Source organism: Salvia splendens, chromosome 11 (assembly GCF_004379255.2).
Source record: "Salvia splendens isolate huo1 chromosome 11, SspV2, whole genome shotgun sequence".
NCBI classification, from domain to species: domain Eukaryota; kingdom Viridiplantae; phylum Streptophyta; class Magnoliopsida; order Lamiales; family Lamiaceae; genus Salvia; species Salvia splendens.
The window spans coordinates 14,138,261-14,165,813 of record NC_056042.1 but is presented as its reverse complement, the minus strand read 5'-3'; the positions used below and the strand labels follow the sequence as shown (position 1 = coordinate 14,165,813).

Sequence of the window (27,553 nt, the reverse complement as noted above, 5' to 3'; positions counted from 1 at the left end):
TAGAGGAAGTAACTCTCTTTTTCTCATCGGTAATAAACCTGCGAAAGTATATCCAATCACCCAAAAAGATTACCTAATTACAGCAGGCACAGACCCTTTCTTTTACATAATTGACCGAATTGCCCTTCAAGTGCTGGAGGGTAATTCCGGATGAAAAATATTGGCAATAGCAAAAAAATACTTGTTTATATATTAAGGCATTGTTTACGGACTTCAAAAGATATTATGAAATGTTATAGACCAAATTTGTTCATTTAGCATAGTTGGTGTACCAAAAAAAGATGTTCCTTGCTATTTAAGGGATTAATTGGTTTGAGGATGCTGTTAGGTTTGGTATACTGAAAAGCATGTTTCGAGCACGAATAGAATCTTGCTTGTATACGGAAAACTCTAAAATCCACTTTTAACCCGATTCAGTATTATTCGAGCAGTTCGCACGAATAGAATCACTATTATTATTACATTGTGTTTGCTTGTGCATTTATAAGATGTTTTATAAATATTTAAATGCATAAGAAGCAAACAAAGTCTAAGTCTTTTGCTTAGTAGACTGGTTGTGGGCGTCGTCTACTTTAAGGTAACAGGGTCAGTTCTATGCAATGCTTTGCAAAAGAGAAAGAAGAATTTCACAACCTAGATAGGCTTTGGCTACCTATCGTGAAATGTTGCAATGTCAGTCCGCATGTTTCTAAGCCTTACTGAAATAAGATGACATTGGTGTGGTATAGCACTGAACGAATCTAACAGCAAGACATGTCTATATGCTATCTACTGAAAGACGAGGTCTTGATAAATATTTATATCTTAATCAATGTATGTTAGCATTGAGCATACGATATTGATTATGCACTACTTTGACTTATCAAATGGTGCGGGTTTTTCGCAACCCAATAATCCTGATATATTGGGTAGATGTGATTAATGTCTAGCGGTGCTAGGATTGCTATTATGTTGAATCTCGCGCCTGGTGAGTCTGGCTTGATAAGGTCCTCAAGAGGAGCTCGAACAATGTTTTATTATTCGGGAAACTGGCCAGTTGGAATTTAATTATTCCATGAATAATAAATAATCGTTTCTTGCTAAGTCCACTCTTGAAATTAATAAGATGTTAATTAATTAAGTCCATAGCAGAAATTAATTAATTAATGGCATTTATATCTTAAGCGCGAGAAATAATCATTTAAACGAGGAAGCCCGGATTACTTATAATTTCGGATTTGGATGGGCAGTGCAATATTATTTCTGTAGTGGTTACTAATAATATTCAAATATAAGTTTGCATTAAATTGTGGGTTCAGTGTACTTAGTAAAAAGCTAATTGGGGAAGGCCATATCCAAAACCTTCCATAAATCCCTAATCTGGCCCATCATAACTCTATATAAAGGAGACTAGACATAAGACATAATTATTGTGGGACATGCCTACGCGGAGTTGGTGGCGGCCGCCCCAACCGGTGGACGTTGTTGGACACGCACCACGCCCTCATGCAGTGCGAGGACCCTGGCAAAGCCGAACACCTCAAGTGGATGATCGATGATCTGCGCCGCAAGTTGGGAATGAAGGATTAGTAATGTAGGATTTAGTGAACTTATTTTTTTTCTAACTTTTTGTAAAAAAAAATTAATTAGTAATGTAGGATTTGCCTTTAATCGTAGTGTTTTTTTTATAATTTTGCATGACATATTTGAAAACATAAAAAATTAATTAACAAAATAGTAGTGAAAACTATAGGGCGGACTTTAGGGCGTCCCACTGCAGGTAGAATGGTAGGAGGATGAATGTTGATGTGGCGGAGCATATGGCGCCCTATAAGGCGGACTTTAGGGCGCCCCATCGTGGATGCTCTAATAGTAACTTTCAAAAGCAATGTATTAAATCAAACATTTGTCAATAGATAATTGTCCTATTCAATTAAAATTTTGATGAAATATAAACTTGAAACTTGTATTAAATCAAACATTTGTCAATAGATAATTGTCCTATTCAATTAAAATTTTGATGAAATATAAACTTGAAACTTTTGGTCATAAAGTGCTTTTGAAAATTTTATATTTGCTTGAACAACTGATCTCAATATAACACAATATTGGATGTGGGTCACGATATGAAAAAAAAATACCACTACTTATTTTTCGGGAAAATAATGCACTCATTGAAAAATGAATTATACTGAAAAAAACTAAAACTGATTCATCCAAGAGCACTTCTTTTATTAATTAATCAAATCAATTCATTAGGAGTAAATTGGACATCTAACATAAAACGTGACTATTGTTTCATACTACTCCCCGGTACACAAAAATATATTCTTATATTTCATTTTGTTCATCCTTTAAAATTAGTCTTATGCTAAAATAAAAAGTTACTTTTAATTTATTACTAACTTTATCCAGAATTTTTCTCTATTTTATTTATTTTATCTTTTTTCTCTCATATTTATCAATTTTACATTAAAATTTGTATTGTCCACCGATAAAATTATTTTTAATGAAAGCATATTTTTTATAATAATCGTTACTTAGTCATCTTCATTTGAATAGATTTATATTAAAAACAACTTGCCCATTATATATAAATTTTAATAGTTTAATTAAGGACAGAATAATGGGAGGCAGGTAGAATAACTCAGTTTCTTATTTACATGATTAATAAACTTAAACTTTAATTATTTTAAAAACGAGTACTAATATTTATGCTATATCATTAATTTAATTTGATACAAACATTTACTAAGAGGTAATTAAAAAGGAGTAAGCAATAGCTGTAACAATACTAAAATATGAAAAGTAGTTAAAAATAATAAATAGAGGTAATCATTCCTAATTAGGTACAAACTTCCACAGCACCCAACAATAACTTATTTTCCTAATCCCATGTTTAGTAGTTATATCAATCCTTGACCATTTCACTTCACTCTTCCTCTCTCTCTCTCTAAAACTGCTCCATGCTTCACCCTTCACTCATCTCCAACACAATGGGCAAAGCTATCAAATGGTTTAGAGGTATGTGGGGCTTGAATAAGCCCGACCCGAACGGCGGCCCGCCCCCGAAGAAGAGATGGAGCTTTCCCAAGGGAAAACTCCGCCGTCGATCCCATGCGATCGACGACGAAGCGACGAGTAGGCAGGCAGTCGCCGTGGCCGCTGCCACCGCCGCCATAGCCGAGGCTGCCGTGGCCGCGGTGGCCCACCTCACCAGCGCCGCCGCGTATGGTCCACAAAACGGCGCCGTTTGGGAGGAGCGGGCGGCCGTTGTGATTCAATCTCATTTCCGTGGCTATCTCGTAATTTTTCCTTCCTCTCTCTTTTTCCATGTTGTTGTATGCAATATTGTTTCATCTTTAACGTAGTCATTTTTCTTTAAACGACGCCGTCTAAGGTGGTGAAAAAGGTAGACATATTACTAGTATGATTTATGGGCTTCTTTTTGTCTTGCTATAATTCGAAATTATTTAATTTTTTTTTGCATATGTTTGAATCATGTTCTAAATTCCATTTTACGTTGCCTTTTGGAATTAAAACAAAATAGCAAATTCTTTTCTACTTCAGCATACACTAATTTTGATGGACAATCTAAAATTAAAAAAAAACATCAAAGAGTATGTTTATTCTCTCAAAAGATGTGAGTCTCATTTTTCACTAATAACACATCAATGTTTTTTTCTCTGTCGTTCTTTTGTATTTTATCAATTTTGTGTTAAAACATGTATTTGTTCACAGTTTAAACTAATTTTTATAAGAAAGTACTCACTCCGTCCCACCACAAGTGATCAACTTCCATTTTAGATTGTCCCACCACAAATAATCAATGTCCTTTTTTAACAAAAGATGAAATTTTAGCCCTCTTTTACTTTATTCAATTTCTCTTTATCTCTTTTACTTTTTCCTTTTTCATACTTTATTCTCTCCACTTTAACATAATATTTATCATTTTCTTAAATCTCGGACGGAGGGAGTACGTAAATTTTTTGATGATGTGGCTAGTAGTTTTAAAAAGCAAAATGGTAGTCCTAGTTTGATGGTTAAGGTTGCTACAGTAGTTTGAAGAAAGTTACACAGCAACAGAAGTTGAAAAAGTTGCCAAAAATTTATCTTTTGAGATACCTTTTCTCATCCCATTGGATTACTTTATCTTCACTTCATTCCAAAGGTTGAGATGTCTTGTTAAACATTTGATTAGTTTGGTCCTCTAACTCTAACAACCTCAAATGTAATCGTGAGCCATTCACTCATTTTCAACAAATATTCTTACTGATCCCGTCTGCAGTCGAGAAGAGCTCTACGGGCGCTCAAGGCGTTGGTTAAGCTCCAAGCACTCGTTAGAGGCCACTTTTTGCGTAAGCATAATGCTGAAACGTTACGACAGCTTCAGGCACTTATGCGCGCCCAAGCCAGAGCACGGGCTGGCCGACTCTCCACTGAGGAGAGCACCAAGCCCTCCCACTTCAACCACACTGTAAGATATTGAATTAGAATGTAAGCATGTACTCCCTTCGTTCAACTGAGTCATTTCATTTCCTGCACTCATTTTGGAAAATTGATAGTAATAAATAGTTAAAAGTGGAGAGAGAAAAATGTAGAGACCAGTCCACTTTAACTATTTGTAATTTTTTTTACAAAACGAGTGCAGAAAATAAAATGATTGTACTAGTATGGAACGAAGGAAGTACTGAATATGTAAAAAGTTGTCAAATGTAAGCCTATATTGAATACTGGTTCAGGAGAAGGCGGATCACGCGACTCATGAATCCCCTGCCCGAGCCAAAATGCAGAGGAACAACACCAACCTCGTGTATGATTCAGACAAGTCGCCCTCGCCCTGGATGGAGAGGAGGAAAGGCGAGAAGGCGAAGGCGCCATGGGACTTCACTAGGATCGCCCGTGTGGATGAGGAGAAAGGAGACAAGGTTCTAGAAGTTGACACGGGGAAGGCAAGCACGAGCCCTATAGGCAGAGCCATCATCCACTCCTCTCACCCGAGCCACATATCCGACCAGCACACCACATGGTTAAGTCCGTCCCTAAGCCCTCTCACGGTAGGCCTAAATGCCAACGGAAGCCCCTTCTACACGGCCAACAACAGCCCGGCCTACTCATCATCGGTGGAAGGGGGGAGCTCCAAGAGGGGGCTGTTCGCGCCTGCCAAGAGCAGCCTGAGCAATTGCACGGAGCATCCGAGCTACATGGCTTACACAGAGTCCTCGAAGGCAAAGGCAAGGTCTCTCAGTGCACCGAAGCAGAGGCCACGGTCGGAGAGGTCTAGCTCCCAGTGGGAGAGATCGAAATCGGTGAATAGGCATAGAGATGGGCAGAAGGTGCAGTTGAGTAATGTGTATCCGGGGTCGAGGCGTCTGGACCGGTAAGGGATGCTGGAGAGGGACATTTCAGGGTTTAGTGGTGGGCTTCGGCACAGGTACTAAGCTAACTACATTTGTTTTGGATGTTGGTCATGTAAATTGTGGATAATAAGAGAGAAGAGAAGTATGTATTTTTGCAAATATTGTGTGGGTGAATGGTGAATTTCATGTTATGTTATACTCATACTATTATTTAAAACAGCTACAAGTCTAAAACGAACTTCTATTAGCATTGACATTGAAAATGGATGATAGAATGCTTCTAACAGGTAAATCAGGGTCTAAATGTGAAATTGTGATACTGATTACAACAGGATTTCATGATATAGAAATACTCATAACCATTTTGAACTTCAACCCAACAACCAACAGGATTTCAGGATTTGTGGTGCAAGATCTTGTCCCAGTCTGCGTAAGATAAAATAACATCTTTCAAACATCAATATCTCTAAGGTAATCTAAGGTAATGTTCGGTTTGCTAAATAAAATAATACCAAGATATAATCTAGGATTAAGTTCTGAGACTATTTTAGTTATGATTAATTATATCATGATTATCCATCTTGAATTGAATTGTGGGATTCAATCTCATAAAGCAAACACATTACACATATAATCTCAATATACAATCTTTCGAACCAACCGCCCCTAAAAGAACTACACACCACTCCCACCTCAAAGCATGCCAAAAAAATCGTTGTATTCCGTTTCATTCTAATGTACTACAACAATAACAAAAAAAGATTAAACATAGTACTTTGCTCTTTTTCCATCAGTATGAGATTTTAAAGGACCTTGATAAGAGAATAAAATATGTATTACAATATTTTTTTTTATTAAAAATGAAAATCAATCATTTATAATAGCACAATTAAAAACGGAAAATCAACAATTTATAATGGGGTAGAAAAATCATAAAAAATAACTGCTAAAATTGATTATTGTCATAAATAGAAATAATTGTTCTTGTAATTAAAATTTATCGTTAATAAAGTTATTATAATGTAATATTATCATCGCAAAAATCATACTCCATTTAATATAAAGTGGGTATATTAAAACTAAAACGTAGAAGTAATTACTTTTACCTTTTTATAGACCGGGTAAGGTCGAGTCCATGTTCGGTCACAAAGTGGGAGTGCACATGAGTCTGGCTCATAAATAATTCCGTTTATAATGATAAATATCAATGAGAAAAGAGAACATATTAATGCAATATATTATGGTCCGGTTCTTAATAAAAGTAAAAAATTTGTATTTAGTAGTACAATTTTTTTTTTACTTTTAGGTGCTTGATTATTAATTTTTATCCCTTATGCAATTTTATCACCGATGGATAAAGAATTAGTCACCTAGCAGTAGCACTAAAACATATATTCATGAAAAAATGCATCCCCATTGAACAGGAATCAGTAGCCTTAATGTATCAAAATATGAAAATATAAAATCTCAGATGAAAATGTATGCTATTTCTAGTGAAAACAAAGTTGAATAGCCTTACAAGAGAATGTCCAGTGAAAAGAAATAAGTTGTAGATCAAAACCAAAACCAGCACACAATGGCAATGGCTTATAACCATTTGTGTTCCTTATGCATAACATATAAAAGCAAAAACCTTTCAACGCTTGCCGCCGCCACCTCCAATCTTAGGGCCCTTGGGTCCTGCTCCCTTGGGCACATTGGCCTTGCCGGAACCCTTTTGCTTGGACTGAACTTCAGCCTTCTTTGCCTTCTTTTCATCTTTTGTTTTCTTAATCCTCTCCTTAATTTCACTGATACAAACTAATGTAATCACAAACCTACTCTCACTCAAGTAAGAGGAGTGATATTTTATCATTTGGAATTAAAGTTTCATACCGTAGAGCAGCCTCACGCGCAGCATCACGGACCTCTGGCTTCTCGGCCCGTTTCTTCTGAATGACCTCCAAGGTCGCACCAACAATGGACCTTGAGTAGGGCTTCTTGTTTGTACGGCGCCTCTTCTTCACAGTTTCAGCAGCAGCATCCTATGCCAATAAAGAAAGTATTTAGAGTCGAGAATAACTGCAAAACAACTGTGTTGGGTGATAGATCAATCAAAAGTACCTTCTTGTGTTGCTTTCTGTACATGGCAGTCCAAGTAAGCTTAGCAGGCCTCAGGCGATTGTGGAAGTACCTCTTGCATTTTGAGTTAACAAACAGGAAAACCTACAACAGTTGTTGGAAATTGGATTCACAAAACCTAACCATATGAATTACAACAAATGAGAGGGTAAAAGAAAGTACTGGCTATGGTTTTATCCCACCTGTGAGTCTGATCTAATAAACCTAATGCCCCTTCCAGGATAAATCTTGGCACCACTAAAACGGCAAAGCTCCGTCCTGATAACCAAGAACAGTAGCAACTAAATCAATACGCTTTACAATACACACACATCTACAAAATCCAATATACACACAAACAAAATTGAAGAATCAAACAGATGAATTCTTCAATATTCAAGTGCGCTCAAATTTATCATCAAAACCAAGGTTTTACAGCAGAATTCAAACAACATACATACGGGTAGAACAAATTATCTAAAAAAATTGACTCGGAAACAAGTTTTGTTAGCTCCAATGAGTAAAACACTGGATTAAATAGTGCGAGACTGAGACCAGAGGCAATTTTCCAGCAACTATCCAGAAGTGAAAATTTCAATACAATCGGGAATTGAAATGCATAGAGCACGAATCCAAATATGATGCATCCGACGACCTCTAAATCTACGACAAAGAATTTAACGAAGCAAATCCAACCTAAACAAACATCTAAAGGTTCAATAAGTTCCACTGCCGAAATTCGATTCAGTGAAGCAAGGATGCTCAATAGCGTATAAACAACAGTTAATCAGCAGATATCAGGAAAAGATTGCGACTTACTTGAGAACCATGGGTGCAGAATGGTAGAGAGCTCGGCGCGGAAGGTCAGTTTGTGAGGTTCCAGTAACCCTAACCCCCAATCACAGCAATATAAGGCGTTGCTTCGAAATGGGCCTAGGGTTGGTTTATGCCCTCTTTCATATTGCAGTCGCAAGCCCAATTATCTATACTAATTAATGTTAATTTATCAAAAATATTAGGCCATCCGCAATGGGCGGACGATGGCACGCCCGATGGCGCGCATCGTCCGCGCCATCGATCGTCCGCGCCCATTGCGGATACGGACGATAGGTCGCGGACGATCGTCGCGGCCGATACTAAGGGCGCGGAGGATGGCGCGCCCGATGCCTATCGTCCGCGCCATCGTCCGCCCCATTGTGGCGTACACGGACGATGGCTGCGGACGATAGCATCGGGCGCGCCATCGTCCTCCCCATTGTGGCGTACACGGACGATAGGTCGCGGACGATGGCACGCGGTTTGGTTGTTTTATAAATAGAGTTCATTCGTTTTACATTTCATTTCACAATTTCACTTTCGAAACTTACATTTACATAATTACTACGAAATGGCTTCAAGTCCAAATAGTCCTATGTTTAGTGGAGATGCGCGTTGGCGACAGCGTCGATGGCGAGGACGTTGTTGGAGACGCACAAGGCCCTCAAGAAGTGTACCGACCCCGACGAAGCCGAATACCTCCGGGCATTGATAGATGAACTGCGTCGGAAGTTGGGAATTGCACCGACTTAGTTTTTTTTTTTGTAAGTTGAACGGTGTAACTTCTTTTTTTATTAATGTGTCCCCGTTTGTTATTTCGACCTTTTTTATTTACTCGTTATTAATTGTTAGTTGAAAACATTTAAATCAATTAACAAATAAATAAAATGATGATGTGGCGCGCCATAGGGCGCGCCTTAGGGCGCGCCTTAGGGCGCCCCACTGCAGGTGGGGAGGTAGGAGGATAAAACTGCTGACGTGGCGCGCCATAGGGCGCGCCTTAGGGCGCCCCATTGCTAATGCCCTTACTCCATCTTCTTTTTTTAATACTACTCCATCTTACTTCCGTATGTACGAATTCATTATTAAACATATGAGTATGATATAATTACTCTTAATATCTACTTTAATACTTGTTAAACAATATAATTACTCTTAATATCTACTTTAATACTTGTTAACAATATAATTACTCATAGTCTCTACTTTAATTCTTGTTAATTGAATCACTTCTTTTTTCATAAAAATTAAGAAGAAATATTTTAATATTAAATGGATGGAGAATAAAATAAAATAGATAAAAATAAATACAGTAAATTAGAGTATTACTTTTTGCTAAACATAGAGATAACTTATTATTTTAAAACTTTCAATATGGATGTTTTGTTTTTAGCTAAAAAGAGAAATGATTTATATAACTTAGGACAACCTAAAAAGGAATACGACTCAAGTAACTTGGGACAGAGGGAGTATGTGTTAATTTTTCAATTATTAGATGACCAATTATTTAGGGATAGTGAATTGGGACTTGATACTTTATTTTATTTTTTTCAATCTAAACTGCATTTTAAGAACTTGCTATAGGTGATTTGTGAATTATATTTAGTTTATTTGTTTTGAAATTAGATAGCTATTAATTTGGATTGTTATTCGGAGTATTAATTATATGAATTTCAGAATGGAAACCAATTACTGTCCAAATTGAATTTAAATATAAAAGTTTGTCGTTCAAAATCGTTGGACTCTAGGTCTCTGACGCAAGATGAGTAGCGAAAGAATTGTCCAAATTGCCCTTTGAAGGCCTTATGGGCATTTATGTCCGGAAAAAGGTCAAAATACCTCAAATGATATTAACTTGTAGTTAACGGACCTAAAATGATATTTTCAAAGTTCACGAACCTAAAATGATACTTTGACAAAGTTCGTGGACCTAAAAAGATGTTCCCTCTATTATTAATATATACCATACTTTATTTGAATATTATGATATTACTTTCTAGTGCTAATTAATACTCCCTCCGTTCCATTAAATATGCAACATTTGCTTTTCGGCACGGGATTTTATGTAGTGTTGTTTTGTGAGTTAATGAAGAGAGAGTAAAGTAAGAGAGAAGAAAAAGTAGAGAGAGTATTGTTTCCATTTTAGAAACGTTTCATTTTTAATGGGACAGACTGAAAAGGAAAACGTTTCATTTCTAATGGGACATGGGGAGTACTTTTATTTAGTAACATTCTCAATTATTTAGATAAAACTAAGATAAATATTTTATTTTAATGAATCTCATAATTTTATTAAACTGAAAATTTAAGTTAATCATGCTTATAATTGATGGACCTTAAAAGATATTATGAAATGTTACGAACCAAATTTGCTCAATTAGGATAGTTGATATACCTAAAAAAGATGTTCCCTGAATTCAAAAATACAATCATTCTATTAGCATTATGTACACTGTACTTAAGGTATTATGTACATTGCACTTGTTGCATTACATCAGTGTAGCATATACTCCCTCCCTCCGTCCTAAGTTAATTGAGTCATATTCCATTTTGTGTTGTCCCAAGTTATATGAGTTATTTCTCTTTTTTACTAAAAACAAAACATCTAATCATATATATTTTATTCTTTCTTTTACTCTCTCCTCTTTCTTAGTTCATTCTCTCTTCTACTTTATTTTACTTTATATAACTCACTTAACACAAATTTTTTAAATCTCGTGCAAAAAAGAAACGCCTCAAGTAATGTGGGACGGAGGGAGTATGGTATAAAACCAAATTGCTTGCAAATTCAAAAACACACACATTTTATTGCCATTACGTACATTTTATTTAGAGCATTATATGCATTACATTTGGGCATTAAACCATGTAACATAGTGTATTAAAACACAATTGATTGCAAATTCAAAAACACGGTTAAACAGAGTACCATTTTTCGACATTATGCACATTGAACTTATTGCATTATTTACATTGACTGACTAGGTGGTGTTCGGTTTCCAAGATAAAATAATACCAAGATAAAATCTAGGATTGAGTTGTGAGATTATTTTAGTCATAGGGGGTTCCCTATGACTAATTATCCCATGATTATCCATCTAGAATTGAATTGTAGGGTTGAATCTCATGAACCAAACACACTACAAATTTAATCTCGGATATAATCTTGCAAACCGAACGCCCCCTTAGGGTATCAAAGTAATGCAATGAAGAACATTATACTTCAGGTCAATACGGAGTAATAAAAATATTCAAATTACATTTTCGTTCAATTTTTTCATCAAAACGTAAGCAATAAATTTCGTTCAAATTCTCGTAAAATTACCTATAATTTGATATGATACATGGAAAAAAAATTAATCGATAAAATTATATACTACCTCAATCCCAAGGTAGTTGAGACAATTTTTTTGGGCACAAGATTTAAGAAATTGATTTATTAAAGATTAGAGTGGAAAGAGTAAAGTAAGAAATGGAAAAAAAGTAAGAGACGAAGAAAGAGTAAAGTAAGAGGGAGAATAAAGTTTTTACCAAAAAAAGAAATGACTCAATTACGTTGGGCCAAAATAAAAAAAGAATACGACTCAACTACCTTAGACGAAAGGAGTAAAATTTAAGTTTTTTATTTTTAAAGATTTTTAAGGATTATCATTGATTACTTAATTTACCCTTCATACATTGAATAAACTGTACTCCCTCCGTCCCACTTTGCTTTTCGGCACGAGATTTTATGTAGAGTTGAATTGTGTCATTTAAAAAATAGAGAGAATGATGTTTCTAATTTAAAAAATGTGTCGTTTAGAGTGAAACATCTCAAAAAGGAAAATGTGTTACTATTTACGCGGTTGATCATGCTAAATTAATGACTCTAATTTAACCTTAGTCTAAACATCAAAATAAATTTTGATATGCTTCATTGCCAAAAGATGGAAAAACTATTTTTTATCATGAAAATATAAAAATATAAAGTCAACAGTAAGCAAACTAAATATGAAATGGAATTTTCATCCATCATTCATCTAAACCCCTATTGTTGGACTCAATGAATTCTTATTACACTCAAATCGATTATTTTGATACTCCATATTGGATCTAAGTTCATCTCCAATCATTCACACTGAATTCAAAGAAATCATCATACCCCAATAAAATACAAAATGCACATCAACACAAAAACAAAGTTAGATACAAGTAACATTGCACAGCAAATTTCCAAACGAAAATCTAAAATCATTAAACAATAAAATATCAACCTCCACTTCAATTACTAGTCCATTCATATGAATGTTGTTAGTAGCGTTTAAGAATAATTCTGATGCATGTATAATTTGTAATCCTAGGTATAAAAAAGTAAGAGCAGAACAATTATGAGTACCACATTTTAAAGCTCCAATATGGGGAAACATCCTAATCATCTCAAAACATATTTCCAGCGACCATACAACTCTCCTCCCCATCACTACAAGAGTACAAGGTAAACATTTTACTTCAGCAAAAGTTACTGGCATTGTGCGCAAACTTGCACAAGGATACAATACACAAGTGTTTCGATAAGCACATCTCAGAATCTACAGTGACACAGAAATTGGTAAGAATTCAATTGGGGAAGGATGACACGCACCCAACTAGCAACTAACTAAGCTGCCTTGGCTGTTTCGCGGGCCAATGCAAGCTTCGCGAGCAAACCAGACATTTGAAGATATGAACCAACTCCATCACAGATCCTCATATGAGCAAATCCTGTCTCCTGTAAAACCAACACAGGAGATTTCAGTTTACAGGAATGTGCTTGTTCAATTCTAACTTTATTGGCTTGCTCTTAATTCTCTGTGGTTTCTATAAGGATGAAAAATAGTCCAAGAATGAGAAACTTGGGTATCTTCCAAGGACTTAAAGTGAAATGCAGATTGCATCATACAAACCTTCATAAATTCCAACTTCAGATACTCAGGCATATCATAGTTCTTTATGATTCGGAATAGAGTGGTAATGATATCAGTTGGTGAATAGCCCAAATCATAGAGCTGCTTCAATCCAGCACAAGCATCGTCGAATTTCCCATCAATCACTTGGCGTACCATATTTTTGACATGCAAGGGATGGGGCTGATCACAAACCTGGAGGCAACACAATGGAGTTTTAGTACTGTTTAACGTTTGAGATAAATGTAAAATCATTACTAACTTATGAACTGACCTTGAAAACATTTTCTTGATTAACAAACCCAAATCCACTATTTGTGGCTTGCAAGTTGTTCAATGCTTGCCTCATATCACCATCAGCAGTGAAAATAATTGCTTCAAGACCTTCTGGAACATAAGGTACCTATAGCAATATAAATAGTGTGTTAAGTACCAAATAGATCTGAATGCTCATCCCATGTTTCTTGAAAAAATTGCTCCTATTTCAAAATTTCAAATTACTCAATATTTGATCTTAGATACACTTCATATAGAAAATACTCGTTCGTTAGACATCACACAACACAATTGAAGGTATCAGATGAAAGGTCCCTACATAAACTCAGTTCACACATCAATAAACTGCCAGGCAACCAAAATGGTGCAGTCATTGTAACTCTCTATGTCCAAAGGGGAAAATAACCCTGCAGCAAAAGCATTTAGTTGAAGAGATGTTGAGCAATCTAACTAACTTGGGAATTTCCACATGAACGTCAGCAGAAAACAGTGTCAGATCTAACCTTTTCTGCTGCAACCACCACCATGAGACGTCCAAGGATCTCTTGATCGGATAATCTAGAAAATCGAACAAGAGCACATCGACTCTGAATAGGCTCAATAATCTTTGATGAAGTGTTGCAAGCTAGCCCAAAACGTGTAGAATTAGAATATATTTCCATCGTCCTTCTCAAAGCTTGTTGAGCTCCTGAAGTCATGCTATCACCCAATACAGAAAATTAGATTCAAAAACAAAACACAATAAAATAAAACCTCAATAAAAATGAGCGCAAGAAAAACAAAGTTGAATAAGTCGGGATCTATACAAGAGTCGTGCTCTCATGTACAAGATCCATACCGAGTCTAGAAACTAAGTCAGTTTAGTACTACATATGACCAAAAAGCAAATGAAGAAAAGCAAAAGATGCCACTGAAATTCCCTTAAAGAGAGACAGAAACTCAAATCATTATAAGAATAATCACCTGTCAGCTTCGTCCAAAATTATAATCTTGTGCCTTCCAGGGGGCAATGTAACTTTCTTCTGGGCAAACATCTTTATTTTGTTTCTCACAACATCAATTCCTCTGGCCAGAGCCAGATTCATGAATAAAAGCATAAGAAAAGCCAACAATTGAATGAATCCCAGTCATGTTAACAAGACACAAGAAAATACGTAAATACCTATCGTCTGATGCGTTTAGCTCCAAGACCGCCTCTCTATAATTTGGCCCGAGGAGCTCATGAGCAAGAGCCAATATGCTAGTAGTCTTACCAGTTCCAGGAGGACCCTGAAAGAACCAATCAAGGCTGATTGCTTAGAAAAAAACCCCAGAAGATGTCCTAATTTTCATATTTCAGAGGTGTATAGAATCAATTCATATACATATCCAAATAGAAAATTGAAGAGCTTTGTTCTAATCAATTCATATACAGCTAAAAATTGAAGAGCTTATGCAAATTGAAAACATTACAGAACTAGGTTATCAGGAGGTACAAACACCCAAGCACTTGGTACGATGAGTAATTTGCTACTTCCATTCTGGATACTCGATTGGACTTAAAACATAAAATTAAACCGAAAATGAAGAACATTTGTGGGAGAGAGAGTAGAATGCTGACAGCCAAAATGAGATTGGGCATGTTGCCATCGCGGGCGATGACTTGGAGGCGGGCGACGGCGTCTTGATTGCCGACGATATCAGACACCTTAGTGGGGCGAAACTTCTCCACCCATGGGATCTCAGGCCCCGACGACGATGAAGATGCTGACGCCATTGCAGAGCCTTCATTCAGCCACAAAACCCTCGCTACGCGGGACTGCTTAAATCCTATGGAAAGATGATTCGAAGCAAATCCAGAAATTCCGCCACGCATCACAACTAAGCGGACGAAGCAGGTAGGCGGGCAGCAATGCAGTGAGGCAGGTAAAGGGGATAGAAGAGGATGTGGTGCGCGGCGGAGGCAACGTGGGTGAGGCGGTAAGGGTGTCCACGTAATAGCCCAGCAATAGCCCAGACATAGCCCAGCCACAAACTCCTACTGCCACGTCATTAATACTAAAAATCCTCCTGCCACATCAGAAATAACCCAGCCATAGCCTAGCCATATCATAAATAGCCCAGCCACATCAATAGTCACATCACTAATAACACAATATACGGAATTTAATTTACGAGACATATACGAGAAACATTAATAATACTATTTTAATTTTAAAAAAAGTACAATATATTAAAAAAGTACAATAAATTTAGAAAAGTACTAAAATTTTAAAAAGTACATTAATAATAAAATTTACATTAGGGTTCAGTACATTTTACAAAATTACATAAATAAACTAAATCCGAGCAGTCCTCCGCGCCCATAACTCTTCAATTAAATCCTTTGGAGTCGAATATGAGCTTCCGTTTAACGCATGTCGGCATGTGCTTGGAGGAGGCCGGCTTCATCGTGAGGTACCCCACTCCGTGCGTTGGGGACGGCCACGCCGTGGCTTGGTTTTCGGAGGCTGCAATGGTTCGCCTAGCGACCGCCTAGCGCCGGCGCTCGGCTAGGCGGTGCGCTAGGCGCCATTGTGGATAACCTAAGAGGGAGAGATGGGAATGGCAGCAGCGAGGCAGATCGGTGAGTGCAGCGGCGGACGGCGGTGATGTAAAGGCGTCAATTTAGGGTTTAGTCTATTAGGGAGGCAATATTGTAGTAAGTATTACTTTAACTTTAGATTGGGCTTTTTGTATTAAATTCAATAATTTGGGCTTTTAACAGTATAAAAAATTCAATTTAGACTTTTAACAAAATTTAATTTGGACTTTTAATATGTTGCTGTCTATAAATTAACTTCATTTGTATTTAAGTATATTAGTTTGGGTAAATATACTAAATATTATTAAAATTAGTATGCGTAGTTATATTAAGATGATTTTGATTTATTCTACTTGGATATTATTGTATATAACTTGAGTCCGATTTCTTTTTTTATGATTCTTAAAATATATATATTTATGAATATTATCATATATTAAATTTAATTTTGGTAAAAATGATTTTATTAATTATGAAAAAACTTTTATTTTGGTATTCATTTGCTCATGTTGGCTTAATTTAATATGTGCATATGAAAGTTATGACAACATAAGTTTAGTAAGTACTATTAATTTACTCCCTCGGTCCTTAATAATGTGTAACCATTTTACCCGACACGTGTTTAAAGAAATGTAATAAAAAGTGAGTTGAAAAAATTAGTGGAATGTGGATCCTACTTTTATATTAGTTTTATAATAAAATGTGAGTGAGAAAGAGTTAGTGGAAAGTTGAGTCCAACCAAAAATAGTAAAAGTAAAAGGTGATAAATTTTTGGGAGGACAAAAATGGTTTGACATATTTTCAGGAACAGAGGGAGTATATTTTAAAAAATAAACATATTCAGATGAACAAATGATAATATAGTGTTGTGTAGGATAATAATTAGAAATAAATATCATATATACAAAACAAATACTTTAGATGAAAAGTCATACTCCATCTGTTCCGCGGTAGTTGAGTCATTTCATTTTCTGCACTCATTTTAGAAAAATGATACTCCCCCCGTCCCATTAAATATGCAACATTTGCTTTCCGGCACAGGATTTTATGTAGTCTTGTTTTGTGAGTTAATGAAGAGAGAGTAAAGTAAGAGAGAAGAAAAAGTAGAGAGAATATTGTTTCTATTTTTAGAAACGTTTCATTTTTATTGGGACGAACCAAAAAGGAAAATGTTTCATTTCTAATGGGACAGAGGGAGTAATAATTAGTCAAAGTGGAGAAAAAGTAAAGTAAGAAAGAGAATGGTATAGGTAAGACTCTTATCTACCTTATTATGTCACCTAATTAACTCTCTCTCAATTTTAATTATTTATTATCATTTTTGCAAAACGAGTGCAGAAAATGAAATGACTCAATTTAATTGTGTTATAAATATTTTTCTAAGTATATTACTCCATCCGTTCCATAATAGTAGATTCATTTTGTCATTTTGATACGTTCCATAGTAGTGGAATCATTTCATTTTTTAGTAAAAGTTAACACATTTCATCTCACTTGCTTTTCTCTCTCTCTTACTTTCTTCACTCTACTTTTTCCTTTCTTATACTTTATTATCTTTTTCTTTAATACATTACACACCTATTTCTTAATCTCCATGCCAAAAAGAAGTGTCTTCACTATGTGGCATTGTTAAACTATTTATTTATTTATAATATTTTTTCCTCTTTGATCCTTAATCACATCCTAAGTGCATATCTTATTATAATTAAGTACTCCTAACGTCCCAACTAAATTGAGACAAAACTTTTGAGCACGGAAATTAAGAAATTGTATTGAAAAGTAAGAGAGATGAATAAAATAAGAGAAATAAAGAGAGAGTAAAGTAGGTGATGGAATAAAGTAAGAGTGATTAGATATTTTGTTTGGATAAAATAAAATATATTTTCAAATTATATTTTCAGATATGACGTGTTCCATAAAAATTGAAAAAATTTATGCAAATTTATAACTACAAATAATTTATCTCAAGGATGTAATTTGATCGGTAAAAATTATTTTATATATCTCCAATATCAAAAAGGCCAAATGCATCCTTAGTTGTATGAATAAGAATATCCAGATTCATAATATGACATCTCCTGAAGTCCTACATTAGTTGATGTTCTCTAAAAACTCGAAAAGTACTCACTATTTGAAAAATATACGGTCATATAATTCAATGCTTGGATTTTTCCTCTTTGATATTTAGTCGCACATTTCCCTTTATTTGTATAATACTTTATTCTAACTAACCCATACTCTTTGATCATTATTCACACATCTCCCTTTTGTTATTTGTTTTATTTTACTTTTACTCCACACATCTCTTTTTGTTACTCCTATTATTTATAATGTTCTTAGGTGTTTATAATATTGTGAATACTTATTGTAATTAACACATATTCTTAACCTTATGCATCATTATATTCTTATTATCCTCTTTTTTTAAATATACTTACTTTATAATTTATTTTCATTATTTGAAAATCGCGTGTCCCGTGCATAGCACGGGTGATACTAGTTGAGTAAAAACTGATAGATAATGACCTTCTGTGTTAATTATTGACCATCAGAATCGTCTAATCTTAGGGCCACGCTTTGAGCTGCATTTCTATATTGAGATGCACTTTTGTCTTTATAATTTTCCTTTGGAACAACACGTATCATAAAAACATGAATATTTGGAACGACACAAATTTTAATGCGCAATTAGTAAATTAGAATAGACAGAATATATATATATATATATATAGGGTTGTCTTATATACAAAACAATCTAAAGTGTATAACCTAGAACTACATTTCATCCATTGGATGAGGAAAAAGGATGGTCAAGATCAAATTTCATACACAATCACAATGCATCGGTTATAACCACCCCACTAATCATGTTTTCAATTCAAATTTGGCCTTGGTTCTACATTTAAGATTGGTTCTACATTTAAGAATGGTTCTATCTTGATCACAACCCTATATATATATATATATATATAGGGTAGTGATCTATGGCAAACACCTCTTAACCATATAACTAGAGAACAAATAATAGCCAGAAGATCAAAAAAATCAAGGGCTCATGTTAATTTTTGAATTTAATGAGATATTAGCTCCCTCAATCACAAATTTACTCCATAATAACAAGTCAGGGGTATTATTGTCATTGCAGATCGAATTAAATCCAAAATCAAATTCGTCTCGTCTTAATCTCTCTCCTCCTCCTCCTCCTCCTCTGTTTAGCATCTGTTTGAGAATTTTATATAGTTGAACCAGCACGCACGACTCAAGACTTCATTGACCACTCCTTCACTCATCCAACATTCTTCACCAACCAATTCCCCATTTTATACTTCCAATTTCCAAATCCAATCACTCAATCCTCACAAGATGAACGATCTATTCTCCGGATCCTTCTCCCGCTTCCGTGGCGGCGCCGATCTGTCCCCGCCGCCGAGCCACAACATCGAGCTCTCCGGCAGCGGCGGCGCCGTCAATTTGTATATTAATAAAAATCAGTGGATAAATAGAGTAATTTTGTCTTGAGATTTGGTTTCCCTGATTTTGTAGCTGGAGTTCTCTGCAATTGATAAACAACTTCTCAAACTCTTCTTTTTCTTGTCTGCATCTTCATGTCACAAAAATACAAAGTTGATATAAAAGAATATACATATATTTTTGCACGAGAACTGAAGTAAGAGTGATGTGTTTTGTGAATAAGAGTGAAGTAAAATCTGAGTAAGAGTGATGTGTTTTGTGAACAAGAGTGAAGTAAAATCTGAGTAAGAGTGATGTGTTTTGTGAACAAGAGTGAAGTAAAATCTGAGTAAGAGTGATGTGTTTTATGAACAAGAGTGAAGTAAAATTGTGTTTTATGAACAAGAGTGAAGTAAAATCTGAGTAAGAGTGATGTGTTTTGTGAACAAGAGTGAAGTAAAATCTGAGTAAGAGTGATGTGTTTTGTGAACAAGAGTGAAGTAAAATCTGAGTAAGAGTGATGTGTTTTGTGAACAAGAGTGAAGTAAAATCGAGTAAGAGTGTGATGTGTTTTGTTAACAGAAGAGTGAAGTAAAATCAGAACAAGAGAAAGGTGTAGTGTTGTTTGAAACAAAGTGAGAGTTAAAATCTGAGGTGAAGAGTATGGTGTGTGTGTGAACAAGATGAAAGGTAAATCGAGGAGTAAGAAAGGATGATGTTTTGTGAACAAGAGTGAAGTAAATCTGATAAGTGATGTGTTATTGGAAAAGAGTGAAGTAAATCTGAGTCTAAGAGTGATTGTGTTTTGTGAAACAAGAGTGAAGTAAAATCTGAAATAGAGTTGTGGTTTTGTGAACAAGCAGTGTGAAGTAAAATCTGAGTTAGAGTGATGTGGTTGTAAAACAAGAAGTGAAGTAAAAATCTGAGATAAGAGTGATTGTTTTATGAACAAGAGAAGTGAAGTGTAAAATCTGAGTAAGAGTGATAGTGTTTGTGAACATGGAGCCCGTCATCGATGGTGAAGGTTAAACCATCCGAAGTAAGAGGGGTGATGTGTTTTCGTGAACAAGAGTGACAAGTAAAAATCTCGAGTGAAGAGTGCCACTGTGTTTTGTATTAAAAACAGAGTGATTCTTTTGTAATTGATATAAAATCCGTACTACTTCAAACAGAGGTTTCCAGCATAATTAAGCACCGGTAATTGTTAGCGCAGAGATTGTAAGCAATTTGCGCAATCAAAAACATTGGTGCACTAAACAATTGCTAAAATTGCAGCCTCCTGTTCGTGCAAAATGTATTCTCACGACTAAATTTAATTTATCATACCAGGACCGAAAGTAGAATTTTTATGGAAAATTGATTAAGTTTATCAGGAAACAAATTCCATGAATTGTTTTCTTCTCCATGTGCACCAGAAACACAATAAGTCAACATTAAAAGCGTTTAACATAATACTATTATAAATCATCATCGCATCACCTCAATTAAGAACTGATTTAATGATATGCCTTGATTATTTTAGGGGGCTGTCATGATGATGTGCTAGTAACTTAAAGGATCGAGAGGAAACTCCAATACCTGTTGACTTGAACATTTCCATCAAAAACAGCCTGTCCTAGCGAATGTGCTACAATAACCTTGTGAAGTTGCCGTGAGAAACCTCGTGGATGGTCCAAGACAGCTTACTATGCAAGTCTTGCAGCTGATCATCGATTGACAAGTGAAATGATGATAATTCTGTTACAGTATCTGGCCCTTCTTGCTGCACATGGACATTGTGCGGCTCAGTCTTCCACCAGTGCTGACTTCAATTAGCTCATAGACACTTTTAGATCCCTGCATTCACCAAGCTTGAAAAGTGAACCCAACCAGAAAGGAGCAACTGAACAGTTATGGATGACTATATCAAGCAACTCTACTAGCTGCATAACAATAATTATTACTTGATTAAATATCTACTTCAAGATGACAAAAATGCTCTAGTTGGGAATTTTTAACAGGCAATGACTAAGGCTGGCAGCATGTATGATATACCAGTACATGGGCATCGTAAAAGCTTCTTAAAGCATTATGTACAAAACACACATTTCTGTTGTGACTACACAAGGTACACTTCTGCTGATTATAAACATTATTCTTGAAAATTTCACAATCCCTCCATCCCAGCCTAAGTGAGAAGTTTCTATTTTGGCACACGAATTTAGGTAGTGGTGTTTAGTGAATGAAATTGTAATAGTAAAGCAGGAGAGAGGAAGAGTAAGAAATAGAAAGAGAGGATAAAGTATGGGAGATAAGAGGATAAAGTAAGAGAAAGTGAGTTAATTATTGCCAAAAAGGAAACGTCTCACTTAGGTTGCGACTAAAAAGGAAATGGTCTTACTTAGGCCACGATGGAGGGAGCATTCGATTTTACATTTTAGAAACACTATTAAGTAAATGATTTGTGATAGTTCTCTGTCACCTCTTTTCACCAAATTCAAGAAGCACAAGAGAATGTTCATTTACATAATCTTGGCATATGAGTTTAGTATAAAAATATTTTTATTTTATTCCACCTCCAAAGGATGCCAAACTAAAAAGATGGATAAAACATTTCATTTAATTTCCATGCATAACTAAGATATTTTAACCAAGATGTTTTTACAGGAAAATACAAAGTCACTAATCCTTGCATCACTTATTTAGCATGCTGATAAGCCATTGAAAGAAATTCTCTTCCATTTTACTGTATTATCCTGCTAATCTCTAGAAGTCATCAGTTGAAAGATTTCCTTAGGCTTATCTTCTTCTTTTATACTTTTGTCTTTTGCTTTCGTTCATTGGTAATATTAATCAACACGATATAATAGGACTAATTAATGATTTAAGAGTTTAGTAATTGAAGTTCACTACAAATCTTAAGCAGGATAGCCCAGGCCTATCATCAATGATACATGCAGGATAAGCAACTTCATACCCTATATGAGGAATGGATGATATGTGGCAGCTTATAAAAATGAAGAATGATTTCAAATGGCAAACTTTTGAAACTGCAATAGAAAATAATTTCAGTGATTTCCCAACTCCCAAGTCCATACTTGAAGCTATTATATAATTTCATTAATTTGTATTTAGACACAGTGACACACTTACGTTTGCATAAAAATTTCAAACTTCTAAAAAGTGAACAGTGTAGCATACAAATCTTGAGAAATGACACTTATATGATAGCTGTTAAAGTTAACAGTGTGTCATTTGTCAATTGTCTGTCCTCAACTGCCACAACATTAGTCTAAGAAGTAAGAAAAATATTATGAGTAATTCCCTGAGTATGCTTGCCTAGCAAATTTGTAGTGGAAACAAAAGAAAATCTTGAAAGGTTCTATCTTCAAGATAACAAGCATCTGTCCTATGCATACAAAAATTATCACCATCATCAATAACTAAAAGAGGAATCAGATACTAAGATTTTCTTCCCTTTTCAACTATTTTGACAAAATAAGGGATTCTATTATTTTCTTTTCGAGAAAGGGCAGTGTTGTTAGGGGCGTGGGGCGCTCTGGGGCGATTCTATAAAATCTGGGGCGCGGGGCAACGGAGCGACGGGCGGAGAGACCCACGAATCGGGGCGACCGATACTTAAAAAATAGAATTAGTACCACTGCATTATTTTTAATATATAGTTATATAGGTATTTGCTGTTTCTTATACTAATTTGTAGTGCATGCAACTGATTTTTTGTATAAATTTCTTAGTAGTATAAGTGTATAGTGTAACAGTATGTGTCTTTAGGCCTTAAGGCCATCCGCAACGCTGTCTCTTATCCGTCTCTTAACCGTCTCATCTCTTAACTATTCATGGGTCCTACTGTACTTTTCACCCCATCTCTTAACTAAGAGACAACACCTGCAACCCTCCATCTCTTAACAATCTCTTAACCATCTCATCCCTTAACTATTCATTCAATTTCATTTTTTATTTTTATTTCCAACAAATTCATTAATAAAAACACACTTCATTAAATAAAATAAAATTACAACTTAAAATTCTAAAAAATAAAAAACACATTAATAAATCCTAAAAAAAATAAAAAATGCATAATTTAAAATCTTCCGCTCACCCTCTCTAAATTCAAAATCTCAAAACTCAAAGAAGCATAAGAAGATATCATCAGTTGCGACGTCTTATTCCGTGGGATTAAAGCTCAAGGCAACAAAAATTCGCAGCGATAGACTTGGGGAGGTGAAAGATTTTATTTCGAATTTGGGAGAGAGCTCCGACGAACTTTTAGTATGTGGATTCCAACGATACTTGAAAATTCAGGTGTTTGATTTTTTTATTCGACACATTTGTTCAAACGGATCCATGAATGAATTAAATTTGGGAGAAGAATAATGTTTTGAGATGAAGAATGTAGAGTGTTTGAGTGAGAATAGAGATTTTTTTTATAGTGGATTAATTTGTGGGAATGATTTGATATTTATTGAAGTGATTGTGGGCTTAAAAAAATTAAAAATTTGCAAAAAACGGCTATAAACGGCTAGTATATTTTTCAGATTTTTAAAAAAATTTAATTTTTCCTGAATTTTTAAAAAATAAACAAAAAAAACATCTTTCGGATAAAAACGACGCCCACTCGCGGGCCGGCGAGTGGGCGTCACTGACGAACCGGAGCTCACCTCGTGGCGCTGGAGCGTGGCGAGCTGTCTCGCCAGCCGTCCCTCCAGGACGAGCCGCTCACCGAGACGTGACCGAGACGGATAAGAGACGCATTACGGATGCTCTAACTAAGAGAGAAATACATGTTCGAAATTTCCTAGAAGCATAGTACTATAAATAAAATATAATATTACCAGTAGGCACCTATAAGGAAGAGTGTAGTAAATGCTTTCTTCAAGAGAGAAACAGAGAGATGACTTATTTTATTTATTTAGTAGACTTAAAAAGTTGCAGCACTGCCACTAATTGATTACTTAAGACACTTAAAAAGCTGTGCTTAAATTGTAACGTTAAAATATGAGTGATCCCTTCATCTTACTCATCCCTTCTTCCCTCTTTATTAAATACGCCGGAATTCTAAGCATGAAACAGCCGACGCCCCACCATCGCCCCGCTTGCGCTTCAGCCGCCCCAACCCGCCCCAGTCTCGCCCCATGAATATCGTTTGGCCCAGGGTGGCTGGGGCGACTACAGCCGCGCCCTGACCGCCCAAGCGCGATTTTCACAACACTGGAAATTTAGGTAAATTGAATGATTGAGACTAAGAGTGGCTAAGAAATTCGAAATCCTAGTGTAGGCATGCTAATTTCTAAAATAAGATAATGTTCCCCCTCTTTATCATGCAATGAAATTAACATGATTTACATCTACAGTTCTACACTATTCACTTGCTGCTAGAGATAGAATTCAAGTAATAACATCTTCTACCATTTCTGATTCATTCATTTCTTCCTAATCAGTATCACTCAGAAGGAGGCCATTCGGCAGTTTCCACATGAGAATGCGAACAAACAAAGCATTGGAAGTAACAAAATGTACAGCAATTCGCAATCAAGTAAGATAAAGCTCAAGAAGTAGATGCAAAAAACTACCTACCTGGCAAACTGAAGTCCACTTAACATGTGCAGCACCTAATGACTGTGTTTGGATGTACGAGTGGCAGACCTTAGCCCCGTCGCTAACAACGACCTCCATAACTGAATTCGTCCAATAACACCTGTCATCCCCATCTCCACCAACATACTCCTCGACTATACCAATATCCCCACCTTTCTCAACCAAAACCAGCACTCTCGGGTTCGAAATTGGCAGAGATTTCGAGCCCTTATAGCTCCTATTCATCGAAAAGAATCTCAAATGCAACGGTTTCTCAACCTTGCAGCCCTCAGGCACATACACAAGAACCACATCAGGAGCACCCACACCATTGAGAGACCAAAACAAGTCCCCTTGAAAATTGGAGACGTATTTCGACACCTTCTCCATCAACCCCTTCGAATTAAGATCCGACAGCCTCCCAACAAACACCCCATCGGGCAATTCGGATAAATTCGACAACGATTCCACAAATAGCCGTCGATTATTGCAATATTAGGGGAAATCGAATCGGCGAAACCGCTTAGCGCGTCCAAATTCTGCGTAGGCGCTAGGGTTACGGGATGAATTTGGGAATTCCTGATGAAGGAAGTGTCGGTGAACCTAAAGGGCTCGTCTTTTCTAGAAGGCCAGGGCGTAGTGAGGAGGGATTGGGAGGAGATGTCCCTGAGCTTCTGGAGCGGCGGAGGAGGGGAGGAGGAGGAGGAGGCGATAGAGTCCTCGAGAGTCTCTGCTAGGCGGAGAACGTGGGGGTCTGAGAGGGTAGCGAGGGTTGGGGGTTGGGAGAAGAGTTTGGTAGAGGTGGCTCGCGGAGGTCGGGAACAGGGGCGCGGCGGCGGGCATGGCTTTGGGAGGTAAGAGTTGAGAGCTGAGATAGACATTGGCTCCGCCGTCTGAATAGCAGTGATTCGCCGCAGCTGGTTTTGACCACTGAAAACTGGTAGCCACTAGAAACTTAATAATTTCGGTATATTCGAACTAGAAAATTTTCAGTCATAATAATCTACGTGTGTGTTGGTTTGATAGACAAAATAATACTAAGATACAATATAGAATAAGTTGAGATGGACTTTGTATAGAATTAGATTAGTATTGAATTCCATTTTGGTATTTGGTTATCTTGTATCATCTTAATAAGATGTTTGGTACGTAAGACTAAAAATAAGATTATTTACAAATAAATTTGGTTCAACCAATTAATTTAATAAATATAAAATTATTAACTGACTGAACAATTCAATTTGTTTGAGCCCAAGTCACGTACTAATATATTTCTAGCCCTACTTGTGTTGACGTGAAAACCGTCGAACCCTCTCCTCAACAATCGGTTATTAGCCATGCCTTGGAAATTGGAACAAATAAGCCAAATCCCAACAGAATACAACTCCTCAATTTACATAAATCTGCCCACAACTCCACGACCCCACATCTTCCATTCAGTTTCGAAAAGAGGGGAAGAAAGGGAGTTGCTCTGCGTTCCTTTTCGGATCAGCGATGGAGTCTCGCGGCGGCGTGATTTCGGGTGGAGCAGCAGCGGCGTGATTGGACAGACGGAGGAGCTGCGAAGTGATGAAGTGGAGACGACGCCGACGGTCTCACACCGGAGACGACAGCGACTGGATGGCGCGGTGCAGAGCTAGGAGAGGAGATGACAGAGACGGAGGCGCTGATGGATTCGGACGGCGACGACTCCTACTCCGATAAGCAGCCTCACAACCAACAACAACAGCGGCGAGCGGACTGCGCAGCCCACGACGGCGGTGGAGGAAGCATGACGACGCTGTGCAATTGAAACGGGAAAAGATGGAGAGTTCACGGTTGCGACGACGGCTGCACGGCGGACAGCGGCTGTCTCGATCTGGAGCAGCGGCGGCTGGACTTCGGCAGTCACAGAGTGAAGAGGAGACGACAGTGCTTGATGCAGCAGCTCGCATCGGCGGACAGCAGCTCGCGTGGCGAAGAACGGTGGCAGCGGCAATGCCGAGTTTTGCCGGAGAGAAGAAGCGAGGGAGAAAAGAAAGTTGCTGCTCAAATTTGGAGATTTGTTCCTCTAAATGTTAAGTTAGAAGAGAGGGAAACGGAAAGAGAGGTGGAAGAGAAGAAGAAGGAAAATAATTTGGAAAACTTCAAAATCCATGGATTTCACGTAAGGTGAGAATGAGTTCAAGTTTTGGGCCCTTTTTTTATTTAAATGTTTGGGCCATGTGAATTAATTTATAGATATGGGCCTATTGTTTTAGTGAAGGAGATGATTGGAGTTAATCTAGTTTTTGGGCCGGAGTACATTAAATCAATAGGTGACTCTATGTTTGGGCCATTTGAATTAAGGCTTTAAACGAACGGGTGGGCTTTCTTTTACTAAAATTCTTTTATGTTTCGAAATATGATTGTGGAGCTATAAGGGTGGTTTAAAGTGTTATGTCATGCCATGATTGTTTTGATGTTGAGATTGTTGCCTGATGCCTAGTTCGTTTGAGCTTGCTCAGTTAGGCTATAAGACTATGTTGAGATTG

The 27,553-nt window shown here is 36.5% G+C and overlaps 3 protein-coding genes and 1 pseudogene across 3 annotated transcripts; 1 reads left to right on the top strand and 3 right to left on the bottom strand.

Annotated features, from left to right (window-relative positions):
• Window positions 1–2,910: 2,910 nt before the first annotated feature.
• On the top strand, window positions 2,911–5,535 carry LOC121754899 (protein IQ-DOMAIN 25-like). Its single transcript, XM_042150189.1, has 3 exons — window positions 2,911–3,284; window positions 4,268–4,456; window positions 4,722–5,535. The coding sequence occupies exons 1-3, from the start codon at window positions 2,946–2,948 to the stop codon at window positions 5,361–5,363; spliced, it is 1,170 nt and encodes a 389-aa protein (XP_042006123.1). The 5' UTR covers window positions 2,911–2,945; the 3' UTR covers window positions 5,364–5,535.
• Window positions 5,536–6,806: 1,271 nt separating this feature from the next.
• Window positions 6,807–8,380, bottom strand: LOC121753661 (60S ribosomal protein L24-like). Its single transcript, XM_042148898.1, has 5 exons — window positions 8,259–8,380; window positions 7,643–7,718; window positions 7,443–7,544; window positions 7,215–7,363; window positions 6,807–7,129 (listed from the first exon to the last, which is right to left on the bottom strand). The coding sequence occupies exons 1-5, from the start codon at window positions 8,267–8,269 to the stop codon at window positions 6,976–6,978; spliced, it is 492 nt and encodes a 163-aa protein (XP_042004832.1). The 5' UTR covers window positions 8,270–8,380; the 3' UTR covers window positions 6,807–6,975.
• A 4,240-nt stretch (window positions 8,381–12,620) lies between these two features.
• Window positions 12,621–15,394, bottom strand: LOC121756419 (replication factor C subunit 2-like). Its single transcript, XM_042151969.1, has 7 exons — window positions 15,054–15,394; window positions 14,616–14,722; window positions 14,417–14,518; window positions 13,957–14,152; window positions 13,452–13,580; window positions 13,178–13,372; window positions 12,621–13,002 (listed from the first exon to the last, which is right to left on the bottom strand). Exons 1-7 carry the CDS (start codon window positions 15,306–15,308, stop codon window positions 12,892–12,894), a joined length of 1,095 nt encoding a protein of 364 aa, XP_042007903.1. The 5' UTR covers window positions 15,309–15,394; the 3' UTR covers window positions 12,621–12,891.
• A 5,622-nt stretch (window positions 15,395–21,016) lies between these two features.
• LOC121754472 lies at window positions 21,017–26,016 on the bottom strand (annotated as a pseudogene).
• Window positions 26,017–27,553: the final 1,537 nt, after the last annotated feature.